The sequence below is a fragment of the Aphelocoma coerulescens genome, chromosome 1, assembly GCF_041296385.1.
Source record: "Aphelocoma coerulescens isolate FSJ_1873_10779 chromosome 1, UR_Acoe_1.0, whole genome shotgun sequence".
Lineage (NCBI taxonomy): Eukaryota > Metazoa > Chordata > Aves > Passeriformes > Corvidae > Aphelocoma > Aphelocoma coerulescens.
Genome location: NC_091013.1, coordinates 75951623 through 75970191, shown reverse-complemented (window position 1 = coordinate 75970191; position 18569 = coordinate 75951623). Strand labels below are relative to the sequence as shown.

Below are 18569 nucleotides of genomic sequence, written 5' to 3'. Positions count from 1 at the left end.
GATCTCTTTGGTGACCTGAGGACCTGAGGGAATGGCCTGAAGCTGTGTCAGGAGAGGTTTAGGTTGGGTATTAGAAAAAGGTTCTTCACCCAGAGGGTGGTTGGGCACTGGAACAGGCTCCCCAGGGAAGTAGTCACAGCACCAGCCTGACAGAGGTCAAGAAGCATTTGGATAACACTCTCAGGCACAGGGTGTGACTCTTGGGGTGTCCTTTGCAGGGCCAGGAGTTGGACTCGATGATCCGGATTCATTCAATTTCCCATTGGGCCCCTTCAAACTCAGCATATTAGGTGATTCTGTGATGTTCACATATTAATTCTGAAGAGTGCCTTGTACTTGGAAAGGAACCTATCCCCATCAGAATTACAATAACATGTGATTATGGACTCATCAAACCCCCTTTTTTTTGTGAATCTGGCATCCCTGATTTGCAAAATAGCCTTGGCTAACTTCTTATGAATGCCAGCTTCAAAACTAGCACAAATGAGGATGGAACAGGATGAAATATATCAGCTGTGCCATCTTCTACTTTTTTTTCAAAGCTTTTGCAAAATTCCTGACATCCTGTCACTGTTAAAGAAACTTGTCATCTGCAAAGAGCACCCTTCAGAACATGAGCACAAGCTCAGGTAGAGCAGCTATCACCTTGTTTAAAAGCTGTATCCCTCCCTCTTCACCAATACATCTCTCTCCAATCTTCAAAAAGCAGGGATGTCAGACCCAGCAAAGACAGCTGGTAAGGGACAGAAATACATGGGAAGAAGAAGAAAGCTCTTATTTTTTGAAAAAACAAATTATAAGCATAACTGCCATTTGTTCTTTGAAGAGATAAATGTTTGAATAACTATTCTAATCACTATTCCAAGCACCTAACCAAAGATTAAATAAAAATTATGTTTTGAAGAAAAGGCTGATTGAATCACTTTAACATTGATCTTCTTTTGAAGTACCAATCTAAAAAGCGCAGAGGGGAGCAAGCTCTCTCTCCACAGTTCAGTATCCTTCCCACTTCAATTAAATCCTGACTAATTTCCAAGTAGTTTTTCCTGAGTCATCCAATGAGTCCTTCAGATAAAAAACGTTTGCCATTCCTGACATTTTTAAAAACACTGTGAAAGCTCATTTTGCTCATAAAAATGCATGCATTGGGCAAAAAGAAGAGTTCTCCTCTTCAATTCTACTCCACAAAATGAGTTTCAAGTGAAGACAGGTAAACTGTAAGAAATAATTACATATTTAAGGCTGAACCTCAGATATTAAGGTATCTGTAATCTAACACCTCAGCAGCTTCCAACAGTGCAAACTCAAAGCAAGATGGATACAAAAATTCAAATTTAGGAGGCACAATGGGTGAGAAGAATCTATTACTATTACCACAAGATTCTTGTAAGCATAGTTTAAAATAACTCTGGGATTGACTTCAAACCACAAAGAGCTACGTGGCATTAATGGTAAAGCTTGGGCTGAAATTCCACTCTCAGCTTGTTCTCCTGTGTGTGGGTCCAGCCAGGGCTTCAAACACTGGGTGTTCCCGCGTGCTCCACAGCACGCCCACAACCAAGAGAACTGAGAATGGAATTTCAGCTTTAACTTGGAATTTAGTTGCCTTCGTGGTTTTATGTGGAGCCTCCAGTGCCAATTTCAGAATGGGCATGGTAAACCTATGATAGCTGATGGTAAATTAGAATTGAATGACATGAAAAGGGCTACAGGAGGATGCTCTGCAGTTGACATGGCAATAGATCAGGAGTTGACCAGCTACTGGTGTCTACAAGCATTACCAAAGACTGTTGTTTCCTCTTCCGGACTTGCTGCACTGAGAAATACCTAAGGGCAACAACATTACTTCATACAATTAATTTTCAGGTGGATATAATTAATCTGTTTATCATTCAGTCTCTTAAATTTAAGATGCTATTGAAGAATTCATGGTGTTCAATCTTTGGCTTTTTTTTTTTTTGGCATGAAAAATAGCAAGCGTAAGTGAAAGAAACCCCCTATATTTACTGTAGCTTTGAACTTCTTTTTTCAAAGAAAACATTGAATAAAAATGAAGGGTTACATAAATAAAACCTTGATAACCCTTACCTGTGTTTAGAGTAACACTGCTGATCACTGTGATGTAATTTTTGGCAACACTAATTTTGTATCCATTAAAAATCGAAGTCATTCTGTACAAACTCAAATATATGCTGCTGATTATTAGAGAGAAATTACTTAAAAATATCATATGTACTTATCTCTCTCTTCAATTTAAACTCTTCCCCTTTCATTCATTTTACTTTTTCTCCCTTTGCACAGAATTTGGTGTTTTAATGCGCTTATGCCTTTCAGGTTTTCTGTTTTAATCTTTCCTGCTTATAAAATAGAAGACCCTTTCCAGTTAATTCCACATAATTTTTCTTTCTTTACTCTACTCCTCTCCATGCAATCTACTTATTTTGTCTCTTGGTATTCTTTCATTGCCTTCCTTTCTTCCATTAACTACATACCTTCTTTCCTTTTTCCTTGGGAAAAAATAAAATTAAGCTATTTTAAACCTCATCTGAAAAGAGGATCAATAATTTTTTTCCTTCTAATCTGAAAGAATTAACTTGTAACACTCATTTTACCTGCTAAAACGAAACCAATGTGTGAGATGTAATTAAAATCCAGTTGGTGCCAGCGGGATCTCTGGGAGCCTCAGGTTTGGATCCATTAATCCACACTAGATCTACAGAAGGATTTAGCAACTCTGTATCAAATTTCTGTATGACTGATGAAAACTTTGCAGTTAACTAGTGTCACTATTGCATCTCAATTTCAACCCAATCCATTTTGAAATGATCAAAATAACAGAAAATGTAACTCGACCTCCAACCCTGCTGCACATGTTAACACACCCAGCATGCATGCTGAAAGCACAGAGGAATAATGCTCAGAGCTGAACATTTCAACGTTTCATATGATGCAATAATTGATAGATGAAAAAGAGTTTTGACAAGAAATCCATTTGACAGAAATATGTGACTTACCGAAAGCTCAAGATCATAATATTTAAGAAAGCTTGTGTAAGTATGTGAAAATGTAGTTTTTACTTTCACAATAAAGAATGTGAGCCATATCTTGATCAAATGCACCAGTTACCAAACCAACACCAAGTTAAAGAGAGAAGATCAGAACCAAAATGTTCTGATGATGTGAATTGATCTGTATTACTTTCTCCAGCATTATATTTTCTGAGCTTGCTAATCAAACTGCTAGCCTGGACATAAAGTAAGCCAGGGAAAAAAAAAAAGCACAGAACTCATACAGAGAATGTATTTCTCTGGAAATCAATTCTACATATTTAAGTGACCGTTTAGCAGTGTGAAACTAAACAAACAACTACATTACTAAAAGCTCTAACAGTCTTGAAATCCCTAAATATGAAAAGGACAAGAGATCAAAAATACCTTCTCAGGATCTACTTTTGAGATAGAGAACAGACTGTTAAATAAGGACAAGAGAAGAATGAGAATGCTAAAGTCTTGTGTCTGGTTGCTCTTAATGGCTGAATATAAACACTCAAAAATTAGATGAAGCCCTTTCTATGCCCTAACAGGTGCCACTCCCCTCCTTTCTTTCAAATAGCTGCTCAGTCAGTTCTGCTGTGCACCAGAATTAATAAGTGATGGTTATGTTTGAAGCAGCAGCTGAGCAATTTATTTGCATCTAAACCTCTGACAATTTTGGTTTTAGTTTTTCTCTCCCTCCCTTTGCATTTCAGACTAAATTGTGCACACAGAGCAGATCTACTGTTACAAGCACCCATACCAAATGCAGAACTAACTCAAACATGAGGATAATACAGAAAACAGACTCAGTTTATAAAGGTTTTTGATTTCAGCATTTAATTCTAGAACTTCTGCCTTAGCAGAGCTCGTTTTTAAACATAAGCTTAAAACAAAGTAGGAAACAAACACATTTCCCCATACAGAATATAAGAAAGGCAGGTAAGGTACCCAAGCTCTAACAAGCCAGGGAACCAGTTAATTTAACAAACCATACATTTTCACCTCTACTTGCAAGTTATCACACCAGCCTACTTACATATTCCCCTACTGAGGCTGACACACCACTCAAACACACTGGTGCAGAAGTACTAAATACATACAGAGCGGCAGGGGGACCACATCGATGCCTCAAAGACAACACACCCAGGAAACGTGTCCATAGAGCTTTCTGGGAGAGCTCATTACATTGTGTTTGATAGGCAGTAGACTTGGGTGAAAAATGCGTTGTATCTACTTCTCACTGATCTTTCTCAGTCAATCACTTGACATTAAAGTGCAGTTAAAACGTGAAGACACAAATACATTAATCTTTAAAAGTAAGAGGAGCTAGATATTTTTGAAAGATACTATGTATGAATGTTAAACAATACACGGTGCTTAACTATTTGCCTCTAATATCACAGAAACGCAGAATGGGTTGGGTGGGAAGGGACCTTATAATCATCTAGTTTCTATCCCCTGCCATGGGGAGGGACACCTCCAACTAGACCAGGTTGCTCTAAGCCTCATCCAGGCTAGCATGATCACTTTCAGGGAAGGAGCATCCACAACTTCTCTGGACAACCTGCGCTGCTGCCTCAGCACCCTCATAGGAAAGAATTTCTTCCTAATATCCAAACCTGCCCTCTTTCATCTTAGAACCATCACCCCTTGTCACATGCCCTTGTAAAAAGTCCCTCTCCAGCTTTTGTGCAAACCCCCTTTAGGTACCGGAAGGCTGCTTCACAGGAGAGGTGCTCCAGCCGTTCGATCATCTTTGTACCCCTCCACTGGAGGCACTCCAGCACGTACATGTCCTTCTTACCTTGGAGGCCCCAGAGCTGGATGCAATTCTCCACATGGGGTCTCACAAGAGAGTGGAGGGGCAGAAATCACTTTCCTTGACCTGCTGATCAAGCTCATTTTGAAATGCCATAGTATCTTTATCTCCTCCTTCCCAATCCAAATGATGTATGGAGTGTCTCTCAGCACACCCTCTCAGGAGGAGCTGGGAAAGCCTCTAATCCATCTGATTTTGCTTACCCTGAGTTTGCAGATCTTTAGGATTTTCAAGTTGATAGGACTTTACCTCTTAAGTGTGCTTGTGCTGTCAAAGGAAACCATATGCCCTTTCAAATAACTGCTCATTTTGATTGGGTAACTCATATAGTAGCTCTACTTCATCTGTTCTGAACTACATAAAGAGATAACCTATTTATTACATGAGATTCAGTTTTAACTGCACACCCTTCAAAATGGGAAGGGTGGACAGTTAAAACTGAGTATGAGTATATATGCCTGAGTTTGAGAAGTGCAACTTCAAACTGTGGGAAGTTTTGCAGTCCAACTCATGCCAGCTGCATGGTGCCATACATTTACCTGATGATTTATAGCTTTAAAAGGTTTTTACTTGTCATAGTGCTTGGTCCTGCAACAACTGTACAGACAGGAAAAAAAGTTAACTGCTTTAATAGTAGGTGGTTGAATGCTAGACAACTTTTGTTCTGAACAAGACAAATCCTGAACTCAGTGCTCATATGGAAGAATTTAAAGGAGAAAATATTTAATGCTGGACGTAGTGACCTAAGCAGAAGAACCTAAGGGAATGCATGTTTAAAACCAAGACTGGGAGAAGATGACAAAAAGGGGAGCCAATTTTCCAATAAGTAAACTAAGCAGTACAGAGTCAAATGAAATTTAAAGAGATGAAACTCAGGATAAGGAAGCTAGATTTGACGCAGCAGACAATCAAGTTACATAGTAAAAAGCAAAGTGGTTACATTTTCAAGGGGTTTTTTTTTGGTTTTTTTTTTGGTAATTAAACAAATGTATTGTGTTAGCATTTAGTGGTTGTGCATACTTAAATATATCCATGTTCATGTATGAATAAAAGGGACTAGAAACAAGATGGCTACTCTGATCTGTGTAAAGGCTTAAAGGCTTAGCAAGAAGTGGTAAATACAATAGAATGGGAACTAAGATAGGAGGGAGTTTAGTGTTTACTGGAGGAGAAAAGTAAAAAAAAAAAAGAAAAATAAAAAGAAAAGAACACCAGAAACATACCAGAAATTGTCTCACAAGCTTTTTAAAACAACTTCAAAGTGCCTCTGTCAATGGTTACACACACTTTCAAGGGTTCTGTATACTCTACATTTGCAACAAAGTACTCCGGCAAAGCCATTCCACAAGCACGATGTTTTACACACAATGTATATGCTTCAAGGGAAACACTGTGAAAGAAACTGCCTCTCTGTCATCAGAGAACACAGCCACTTGCGTGTTTTCGAAACACATTTCAGAATATCCATCTTGTTTAAGCACTATTCTTAACATGTTTGCACATCCAAAATGCTTTAAACAGTGGCTGATGGCACGGTGCCTCCAACAAGAGTAGATGTGGAAGAGCTTTGGATTGCTGTATCACTGCCTGAAACATGCTGTGTGCCAAATATAATTACGCAAATTCCATTAATTTTTAACCTAGGTACTTTGTACTTGCTCTGCCAGGGAATTTTCATCATGACACTGAGACAACATTACAAGGAAAACACTTGGTGCTTCAGCTGCAAACCAGGCTACCACAGCACTGACCAAAACCAACCATGCAGCAGCAGAACCTATGGACTTACAACTACTTCTCCACCAAAGACAAGCACTCCCCAAGTGGAAATACCCTGTGACTTCATTTTCCTGGACTAAGAGCTATATTTCTGTATTGAAGAGTAAACAGAACTCAAACCAAAGCAAACAGGACATGTACATAAGACCTAAAAATGCTTATATGATGCTATGAAAGAGTGAAAAAACAAGTTAGAATCTTAAATATCCAATTATCATATATGCTAGCTCTCATCAGTTTCTGTAAATGAGTGCTTCTATTTAGTCAGCCTGCAAAGACTAAAAAAAACTTGTAGCTGTTATGATTTATCCAAATTTCAGCATTTCCCTTTTGGAAGGCTTTGACATAAAGAAAACACAGTTTAAAAATGCAATGGTTCTTGGAAGAAAGTTCTGCTGGCCACTGCTCAAATGAGACAGGAGCCCTTAATCTACTCTTCATGCAAAGCAAGATCTACAGGGCTGTGCTTTAAGGCTCTTGTTTTAATCCACACATGTATTTAAGTGTTACAAGTCACTGTACATTATACCAGTGAACATACCAGTTGAATATATTCTTAGGATGGCTTCCTACAGCAAAACCACATAAAAACCAGTAAATACTGGTAAAGGAATTAGGAGTTTTACAGTTTGTGGTTTGTTGGGCTTTTTTAAAATAAAAAAACAAGCAAAAACCACCCACCCCCCCAACAAAATAGAAGAGGCCATTACAAGCATTTGTTATAAATCTTCTGAAATTTAAAAAAAAAAAAAAAAAAAAAAAAAATCACTCTTTAAAACAAATAAAGAGCCCAAATAGTAGGCAATACTCAAAACATACTATTCCCTTAAGAAGAAATGTCTAAGAATGCTAGATGTCAGGAAAACTGTGTTCAGAAAGTGTCAGAATTCCCTTCTGTGATAATGTGACAGAGCTAATTGCATCACTCTTTCCCCAGAAGCCTGAAAACTTAGAAAAAAGTTTTGTGAGCTTTTCTCCATTTATAACAAATTTTTCAAGATAAAGACACCCAAATTGAAAAGAAAAAAAGAAAGGACAGATATATACACTCCAGGTTCTTTTGCATAAACAACCAAATTGAAAACAAAAGGAATCCCTTACTGAATGTCACAATATACTTTTTAATCTACAAGAATTCTATCAGATTTTAACCCCCATTATTAGCTATGTTACACCAAGATATTTTCTCAGTTCTTACAGAGTCTGGTACTTAAAAAGGTGCTATAAGTGAAGGGAAGTTAACTGATTAGGTTGCCATAGGAAAGACTACCACCAACAACCCTCCTAAAGCATTCAGCAGCATCTGGGAAGTGTGAAACTTTTCACTTTATTTCAGTGAACTAACACTATTAGATAAAACTTCCAGAGCAGCAAATTAATCAGAGAATAACAACTTGTAAAAAAAAGAAAACAGAGTATCTTTAAAGCTTTTCTTTCTTTTTTTTAACTTTTTTTCCTCCCTTTATTTATTAAACGTTTAGTCACACAGATGAAAAATGGCTAACAAGTTAAGCTCTTTAGAAGAGTGGTCAGAGTTATGCTCGGAGGATTTAGCAGGTCCCAGGAGGTACCAAAACAAATATCCATATGTCCTGTAAGATTAATACAACAATAACAACAAAGTCATTCCAACCACAAGAAATGTTTATACTGTAATTAAGTTGTAAAATTATATTTATTTCTCCATAAAGCTGCTGATTTCCCTTCTAAACAAATCATTTGTTTTTTGTAGGAGTCACTGATCTTGTGACAATGTCATGTGTAAAACCTGAATGTCTTAAAACACACTATATTTTCCAGTGGCCAGGCATATTTTTCATAGACTTGCTTATTTTTTTTAACTTTCTACCTAGGCAGAATTTTTCTTCTACAGCATTTCCATTTGACACAGAGATTACATATGGAAAGACTGGGTGAAGAGAGACAGCTAAAACAGTTCTGCTGTGCCACTTGTTCAGAAAAACAGAAACCACAGTGAAAATTTTAAATAAATTCTGGTATTCCCATTTACTAATTAAATATTTTCATCAACATTAGTTTCTAAAAAATTCACAGTAAGTTCAAAATATTTGAAAAAATAATTCAGAAACCTAGAATTTCCCCCATTCAAAAGAACATATTACTTTGAACTAAGCACACATTATTTAAGAAAATATTTGTGTAATATTTTAAGTTTTCAATATGTCGCAAAATGCATCACATACAAAACTGGCAAGGATAATCTTTGAAGTTCCAGCACATTGCTGTGTAGATCAGAACGTTTACAATCAGTTTTTGACAGCCCCTAATAGAAAATCCACAGAAAACTGAACAGATGAGATGTAGTTAAGGGCACCAGCAGAAGGTAACAGAACTCTGAATTCATTAAATTAATTAAATTTACACACATACTGTATTTGCAAAGAGGTCTTACTACCTTTAAACTGGATGTCAAGCAGATGATTGTTCAGAATATTAGATTTACATCAGAAATTCAGAAGATCACTTTTCCATTCAGAATTTTCAAGAGTTATCCTAAAAGCTGTATTCAGTATGAAACTCTGTGAATAGAGTAACACTGACAAATATTTATTTCAATTTGAGCTATTAGAGAGTGTAAAACCAGTGTTTTCCTGATTACAGCAGAGTTGTAATGACCCTTCATTTTTTACCAGTGTTTATAAATTCCATTCTCTAATTCTGTACTTTTCTTCTATAATGAAAGTTCAAGTATGTTTTCTCAATCCTCCCTTCAAAGCCTGTCACTGCTGCACCTTCAGAGAGAGCGCAAGGTCACAACTAGAACTAAAATTTTCTTCCCTGCAGCATCTGAATCTAGGAAAACCCAGTACCTAGAAGGTCATCCACTTCTCTATGCTACATTCCTCTGTACTAGAGATAAAGCTGTTTTCAGCCATGCTGGCTGCACCTTAAACAGCTTTTGCAGAGGTTATAGTACAATTTAAGCAGGTCATCAAGCATGTGCTGATTTTCTTTTTCAAGACCTCAGTAGTTATCAGTGTTGCTTCATTTATCAAATCTGCCATATTCTTGGAAGCAGACTGTGCTATTAGCACAAACCTTACATTTCTTTGGGAGGTCCAAAACTCTATCTGATGCAATTCTCTCTTCTCCTCTTCAAAGTCTTTAAGATTATCTTTATCTCAGACTTCTCTAGGGAAATAGTTTGAGTATGGCATTTAATTCAAGAAGGATGAAATGATGTAAAACACAGACTGAGTCAAATTAATGCTATCTTTGTCCAAACTCTTTTCTCTCAATAAAAAATGACTTCTCAGACATCCTAAGACCTCAGGTATGTGTATATTTTTTCAAGACAGACTGCCTATTTGTAAATGTTTACAGTACTAAAAGTACTAAAGTACTAAAAGTAATGCATGATAGTTTTCTCCTGCTCTGCTGGAGAAGATTCACTAGCCACCAGGATAATTAAAGGTTTGAAAGCAAAAAATGGATGACTTGACTTCTAGCTGGTACTAATCATCAACCATAAACCCCAAGTTCATTCTGAGGGTAGCGCTGAAGGCAGGTGAGAGATAGGTAGAAAAATGTTACAGGGTTGTTCTCACTGTGCTTAGGAAAAACCTTGTTCATTTTGAAAGACAATGGAAGAGAAATGTACACTTCTTAGGTCTCCACTGCATCTAGGGCATGGGCTCTGTCAAGCTCAAACTCTCCATGCCATCATATGCATTCATCCAGGCAGCCCTTGGGGAAGCCCTGCAGTGAAAAACAGGGCCCCAGGGCACCCCTTACTGCAAAGAGACATACTCATTTAAGGAAAGAAAATACACTGATACCCTGCTTCTAACTGCAGAAAAAGTGGCTTAGTACCCCTTTGCCCAAGGCTCTATAGCCTTGATTTGGCAGTCAATTTTGTGACTTCCTAGCAGATATAGAGATTTCAAAAGCACTTCTATTCAGAAAAACAAATAAATGCACACATACACTGTAAGACTTAAGCTCATGTTCAGAGCTGAACTCATGCAGTGTCTAGTCCTATTTTGAAAGTATTGAGAAAACATTTAAGGCTGAATTAGGTCACAGATGATCTCAGACGAAAGGAAGAATGACTGCTGGGTCAGGCCAAAGGTCCACCTCATCCAACATGCTTTCTCTTTCCTTATTGGTCTGTGGCTGCAAGGTCAGAGCATCTCTATGAGTTGGACATTGTACTTAAAATCCAACTGCAGTGCGTATGCATCGATTCAAGCATTGGTCAGAAGCAAATGCTTAGGAAGGAATGAAAATATTCTCTCAGTATTAATTTATTTTGAGCTCAGGGACACCCTGAGCTGGATGTAGTTTCTATGTATTTAACAACCCTTGGCTATATAAGTGCCCTTGGCACTTACCCAACATCTCCTTGAGTCCATGCAAACTTCTAGTGCTTTAATGACTTTTGGCATGGAGTTTCACACATCTATTGCCTATTCTGAAGAATTGCACAATGGATAATAGACCCTGGGAATGTAAAGGTCATGTCAAATTGTATGCTAGTTTTGTGACTGAGGCAAACTTAAATATAATTGATTATTTCTCTCTCTAGTATAGATGTTTAATACACTTCAGTCTCACAGTAAGGTGAAAAAAATATCCTAAGTACAGTTTCCGTATCAGTTCATAAACTGCATTAAATAATAAGATGATATCACCACAACCTTTTTCATTAATGACTTATCCAGGGATATAAAACTTTAATTCTAAGAGAAAATGCTATTTCTTAATTCCACTAACCAGCCCTTTAAAAATTCTTTTACAGGCCACCTCTTAAGTCCTTTCTTATCCATTTTAATAAACATTACTTAATAGATCTGCACACTGCCAAAATCCATTATCTTAAGCTGTAAATTGATAGCTGGAAAAAATGCTTTAACTTCAGGCTGAATATAAGCATTGTGCCTGCTATACATTTTGTTTTCTGTGAAACTGCGGCTGCACATTTCAAATTAAACTATACATAGTTTTACTCAAAACTGATCTAGTTTCTCACACGACATTGGTCTCATCAATCCAGCTAGAAGAGTTTTATTATTGCCAAACTGTTTATAAGGTAACATCTGAAGCTCTTCAGACCTGTGTCTAATGACTATGCATATCACTCTTTAACTTTTGGAAACAATCTGAAATGATGTTATCAAAAGCGGGTCAAAAGCAACATGGTTGAAAATCAGATTTTATTTTATTTAATTATTAAAGATTAACATTTAAAAATACACCTTTGGGATAGATTTTTTCCAGAATTCAAGCACTAATTGGGACAGGTGCTAATAACAGAATACATTTCTGGTATCTAAACTGCAGAGATCCCACGGACTCCAGAGTGACTTAAAGATCAGGTTCTTCTCTGGGTATCTAAAGACATGTAAATTTAGATGAGTAAAGTAGCACAAGCCTCCCACACAGTGCCACTTTATGGCAAACATCTGCAAAGTTTTGACTACACTGCAGAGCATCAGGGTACACTCCCCAGGGTAACTCTATGTAAAGCAGCAGTTCTAACTCAGCACTGAGCCTGCAACAGCATGAATAGAATAGTTCCCAGAAGGGCTCAAGCCTTCATGGAGGCCAAGGATGTTTTTAACTGTAGTTAGAGCAGTGCCAAACAGCATGGTATGGCCTTCTGGATAGACATTCCTCAGGACTGAGCAGGAAAGAAGCAAAGCTTGATGTCTCTCAGCCATCAAGCTTGCTGAAAGGAAGGACCCACTGGCAAGGATTCATAAGGGAAAGGAGATCTACGTATAAGTATCTTTGTTTTGCCTCTCCTAGATGCTTGAATTTTCTCTGTTTAAATTTCCAGCTTTTATTGAGATAAAGTCAGTTTGCTCTTTTTGTGGAGCCTCCTACAGGGTATGTTAGAGATGGTTCCCTCTCAGACCATACTTGACTTGCTGTCCCATCATTACATACCATTACAGATACTGAATAATTAAAAAAGGAATCACTGGCTTGACTTTGCTTCCGGGAAGTCAGTTTTTAATGACCTGCTTTAAAGTGATTCTACCTATATTTAGAAATCTGTGCTTTAAAAGCTTCTAGTTTAAAAAATGAGAGAAAAAAATGTAATGGGAATTTGGTTTATATTAACTTTATTCTCAATTCTAGACTCAAACATTTGTATCTATAAAGCCACTGTAAATACGATCTGGTTGCCAAGACTGTGTTAACATGCAGTACCAAGTTTTTCCCATCAGCAAACTGATTTACTGATAGTTCCAGCTCAGCTGGCTAAAAGCAGATTTCTGACAGGCATGGGAACAACTCTGGAAAGCAAATCACTCAGCCTGTGGGAAAGTCATAATGAGTAAAAGCGACACCTTGCTTACGATACAGGTGACAATGTCACCAAGAACCTTCTTCATGACATAACTGAAGACAGTCTATGTCTGTGGCAACATTAAGTATAGAACAGCAATATGTTTGGGTTATCTTTGAGAACTGCACTGGCTGTTTACAAGTCATCACACAAGAGCCCTAATACTTTTATTAGTGATTTTGATGATGGACACAGAAATAGAAGTAAATTGACAGTAATAGGTATGCCTAGAAGCCATGATCTATAAGGAAAAACTGAAGAGAGACCTTTACACTGCAGATATCATGGCTGCTATTTAATTTTGAAGCACTTCAAGTTCTGCTTCTGCATGCTGTCAGGAGCCACCTAAATCTCCCTTGCCACAGGCAAATCAGTTTCTGTCCTATGTCACTCCACCCCAGCTGAGTGAAGAGGCACTGTCACACCCCAGCAAGCAGAGCAGTACCTGGGCAGATTTTTGCTGACACACAGACCCTCCCAAGATCTCTTTTGACATGCACACCCACAGAGCTGCTGATTATTCTGGTGGTCTGCAAGTCACTGGGAGCTGACAAAAAAGGGTCAGCTGCCCTTCACACAGGAACGATACTATCAAATGCTCAGCAACTGGCTTTGATGACAGGCTACTTTCCAACTTGCACTAAATTGCCATTCAGAGTTAACAGCAGCCATTCACACTGGTTTCATTTTGCTGTCTACAAAGCTCCCAGGCTTCATAACTCCCCTTTGGAGCTTCTTCACTCCCTTGGTAATGTATATGTAATGTACATGAAATTTGGGTGCCTGCCTCGGAGGTAGTCTGTTGCAGTCTCGTGAGTGTCTACCTAAAAAGGTAGAATCATAACTGGGCTCTGCTGCATACCTCTGCAGAAGAGAGATAAATGGCCCCAGCACACTAAATACAAAGACTACGGGAGAACTGTCCTCATCGTCACAACTATGTGACAACAGAGAAGAAGCAGTTGGGACCAAGTAACTCCAAAATTTTCAAAGCAGGGTATCAAAATGGAAACAATTTCCTGGAGAAGTTAGCTATTTACACCAAGTTTGATAGGCTGCTTTCTCAAACTTCAGTCCAGTGACCCACTGCATTTGGTTTAGATAGAAAGATGCAGACAGCTAATTTTCTCCACAGAACTGAAGTCCATGGAGTTATCCCTCATTTATTCACATGCTGTCCTACTGCTCCTGCAGCCGCTAGCTAGACATTAAGAGCTAAGCATCCCACCCAGCCAAGTGCTGAATCCTGAAAAAAAGGGATTAAAATAATTTAAAACTTAAATTAAAAAAAATTAAAATAGTTTAATTGCTTTAGCGTATTTTCCATCTTAACTATAGTTTTGCCACTTACACAAACTCTAAATGTCATATTCTTTAATATGCTTCACCTTTCTCTCTCTAGTTTTTTTAATGGAAGAACCAGGATTGACAAAACAGCAAATGCTCTAAAAACATTTCCAGACCTGTGGCAAACTGTGTACTAGCATCATTACCCTACCATGGAATTGCAGAAGCACTAGACAGGCAGCCTTATATTCCAGTTGCAGGTCTCTAAAATACAGAAAAGTGCTGGCAGAATGAAGGAGTTATTCCTAATACACAACATGAAGAATCTGGGTGCTCCCCAATGTACTTAAAACTAGTCTTAGCAGACAAAAAAGCATAACTCATAGAAAAAACCATGTGCCCTCCTCACTACAAGCTGTATTAAGTCTGACAACTATGCAAACTTCACTCAAGTCGCAAACCTTTAAGAGGGAAGGTGGGAAAGGAAACAGCTTAATCTGCCTGCCTTCAAATTTAGAAACCTCAATCACAAATTTATCTAATTTGTCATTCCCTTTAATTCTTTTTATGAAGTCTATAGAATGTATGTATATTTTGTATTCCAATAGACTTTCTGAAATAATAATTTCTTCCAGATCCTTATCACTTTTTATATGCAGTTCTCAGCTGACTATTTCTATTTCCTTATTTTTAAGATTACTCTCAGTTTTTAACCTTGGACAGAGACAAGGATATATCTGTTTTACCAGATCATCTTCCCTAATCTTTAAACATAGAATATTTATCTCTGTTACTGCTTTCTCACTCTTTCCCAGACATTATATTTCTTGTGTGGCACGTTGACCAATACTCTGTACAGTATTCCAGATGGAGCCTAACACTCCTGTAATTGTATCGTCTCTTATTTTGTATTTTATCCCTCTGATACAACCTAGTAACTTACTTTCTTGCAGCTGTGCATAAGCCCCATGGTTTCAATGATTTTTCCACAATAACCCTCAAATCCTTTTCCTAGTCAGTGTGCTGAATGATTGTTCCATTGCAGCACACACTGTGTTTCCTCTGGTTTCTTGCTCCCAGACTAATTATTTTACATTTTTCCACAGTGAACCACATTTGCCAGCTGCTGGTCCAGGCACCTAAACAGTTCTAAATCCTTTTATATCTGATTGTATCGTTCCTAATTCACTGCTCTGAATTTTACTATGAAAAGGGCGGTGGGGAGGATAAATCTCTGCACACAAATATACATTAGTTATATGGGAGCCATATGCATGTGATCAGTATAATTAATCATATGGTTTTGAAATCTATCAGGCAGCTTTGCCCACCTCACTTGCATTTTTCCAATAATCCATCTCTGCTGGGACTACTTCGATCACTCCACACTTCTGACCAGCTTCATACAGCTGCCATAAAAAAACCCCACCTGTCACAAAATCCCCTTTTACTTTCCCAAATGTTATCCTGCCACTTTGAATCACACTTACCTGAAGTACAATATTCAACCTTGAATAGCCAGCAATATTCTGTCCAGGATCTGGGACAAGTTGATGGCTTCTTTCTGTGGACCCCTGAAGATGGAGATGGGAACTAGGTTCACCAAACATTCACAAACTCTACCTATCTAAGCATGCAGCCAACAGCTGTTTCCAGATTCTATTTGCAAGAAAACAACCAGGACTTCAAACAATAGCACTGTGTTTTGCATGACAATTTTTAGTAATATTTCAAGTATTTTAATTTTCCTTCCTAATGATGCAATGTTAAAGGAGTCTCTGCTCATCTCATGCCAACAGCAACTCAAGGACATAGACCACTCATATGAGGGGAGGGCAGATAATCATGTAAGATAAATCATTTAAGTTGCTACCACTCATACAGCCTGGTCTTTATGTACAGTTGCTCCTTCTTTAAAGGAAGTCCTAAATTGCCACTTCCTTGCGAATTTTGAAACTCTGAAAGCTTGATGTAGAATTTTTCACTGTATTAGTGCAACAAGTATTTCCATTGACATTTCCAAGCTTGTGGAGTTACAACTCATAGTTTAAATGATACCCTACCACCTTCTACCTCAATGGGCAAGTTACTGGACTCATCTAGTAGCTGAAAGCTTCCAGCATCACTATATAATCATGCTTTTCTTTCATTGTAAAAGAACAAAGTTCAAGCATTTGCCCCTCTTCAGGCTATCCAGTCAAAAAAACATTTTAGCACTGGCTAACAGTGCTATGGCACTGGCTACTCTCTGTGCTATCAGCTCAGAGAAAGCTTTAACAGAACTTGCAGATTTCCATTATTTCTTCCATCCAATCTTTATTCTCTGCCTTTAATTCCTCTTTCATAAAACAATATCACTGTTGAGACTATCAAAGACATGTTTTAAAGAACCACAATCGTATGTTTGTGATGCCCATTCCTGTGGCATTCCAAGAAAATTACTTAAAGAATAAATACTAGTAAAATCTAAAACCTGATTTAGATTTAGTAAACTTGTACTGATTTGCTGACAAAGATGGTGTGGAACATGAACTAACTTTGAAGACTGCATGCAGTGAAGCATCAGCATTTGGCAACATGCTAGTTCTACCTACACTACAGAAATGCTGCAGAATAATCACAAACTCCCAAATTAAATGTGCTCTGCTTTTTATTCATAACCATTTGAAACGGCATTCTGTGCTTAAACAGACCAAAATAAAATGACTTCAAGCTTTTTAGTTTAATTATTACTTCTGGCTTCTGCCAGAAATCCATTAAGGCTACAGAATCTCACTCTAATTCTTGCCAGTTGTCTGTATTTGATGAAGCAGTTTTCTGCTGCATTCTTATTAATTTCAGGTAGGTTTTGATTAGTTGTTTTTTAATTTTTTTTTTTAACACAGGAAAACATGAACCAACACTTCAATGATTTATTAGAAACCACTAAGTATAAGTTATCTTCAAACAGAAGAAGTTCAACCAATGAACAGAGCTGTTCATTGACTGGTTGACTTCCCCTTTATACTCTCAGTTTATAAACTGCAAAGACCATTTCCTCTGGCAGGGGCACTGAAGTGTGACATTAGTGCCACTTTTTAAAGTACTTGTGGTGTTAAATAAAGTGCAAGAACTCCCAAAAGGAGTTGAAAGCCATACTGAGGCAAAAATCACACTAGTGAAAGATAAATAAAAATTCATTTCTCAGAAGATGAAGTATAAGGAAAGGAGATAGAGTCAATAACTTCTGGCCACTGCAGCAAACAGAAGAAATGAGTTTATCTGAAATTAGTTTAAATTTCTCTTTGAATGTCAAGCAACAGTTAAGCAAGATCACCTAAGATGATGGACAGGTCATTAGCTCAAAGCCCACAGAACTCACTGTCTACATGCTTGTGACAAATTCCCAGATCCAGAGTAAAAAGTAAGAACTTTATCACCCCTGACTCCTCCTGGCTTCAGTAGAGAATGATGGGTGTCTCACTTCTCATAGTATTTGGACACCCAAAATTTGATTTATCCTCTGATAAATCTATGTCTGCCTTAACTCCTTCCTAACCAAGTGTTGTAAGAAATGAGGCATAACAACAGAAGTTGGTAAATAATAATAATAATAATAATAATAATAATAATAATAATACATAAACTATGGCTCACATTAATAACTCCAGCTGCCTGGGAAAGGCAGGAAATCTTTGTTGATGAAAATGAAAATGAAAATGAAAATACTAAGCATTATCACTTTCTTGCCATAACCCAGGAAAAAGAATAGACAACAGCTAATACCCAAGTCACAGCAGTCGTAGCTCTGCAGAGAGAGAAGAAAATGGGAATGCCTATTCCAACTTGCTCCTGCATTTAAAAAGTTTTCTTATTCTTTATGGAAGTGTGAGAATACATCCTAGAAGCAAGCACTACTCAGTTTTAGATAAATTTGGTCAAACCCCAAAGGAATTGTATCAAGAATTACTATTGCCCTCTACCTTTCTAATCCCAAGAAACACCAGAAAGTCCTGCTTTAACTCCTACTTTCATGGTCCAGAGAAAAGGATTTTTGATTTTTCTGATTTTTTTTTTTTTTTACTTATTTTTAAGGTCATATACATGCTATATTTTCTAAAAGTCTAAATATATAAAACCCATATGTTGACCACTATGGTTATCTGGGTTACAATTAAGTAGTAGTAGGTCGTTCTTTCTTTGGTAATTCAGATGCTTGATCATAAATATAACCTATGCTTCTGACTAGAGGGCTGCCTTCATTTTCACTATTTGACACAATTTGTCTGGAACTCAGCATAAATACAGCTCTATAGCAGCAATCAGCTGCGACTCCAAGCAACGTGCTGGA

The 18569-nt window shown here is 37.5% G+C and overlaps 1 protein-coding gene across 2 annotated transcripts in view; it reads right to left on the bottom strand.

Moving 5' to 3' along the window:
- The window catches only part of MICU2 (mitochondrial calcium uptake 2), a 145965-nt gene that overhangs the window by 70549 nt on the left and 56847 nt on the right, over positions 1-18569 (bottom strand). Inside the window, exon 2 of one of the 2 annotated variants that reach the window (XM_069013545.1) lies at positions 15730-15813. The exons of the other annotated variant lie outside the window; for it this stretch is intronic. Coding sequence (XP_068869646.1) covers positions 15730-15813 — 84 coding nt within the window. The remainder of the gene's footprint in view (positions 1-15729; positions 15814-18569) is intronic. 2 annotated transcript variants of the gene reach the window in all.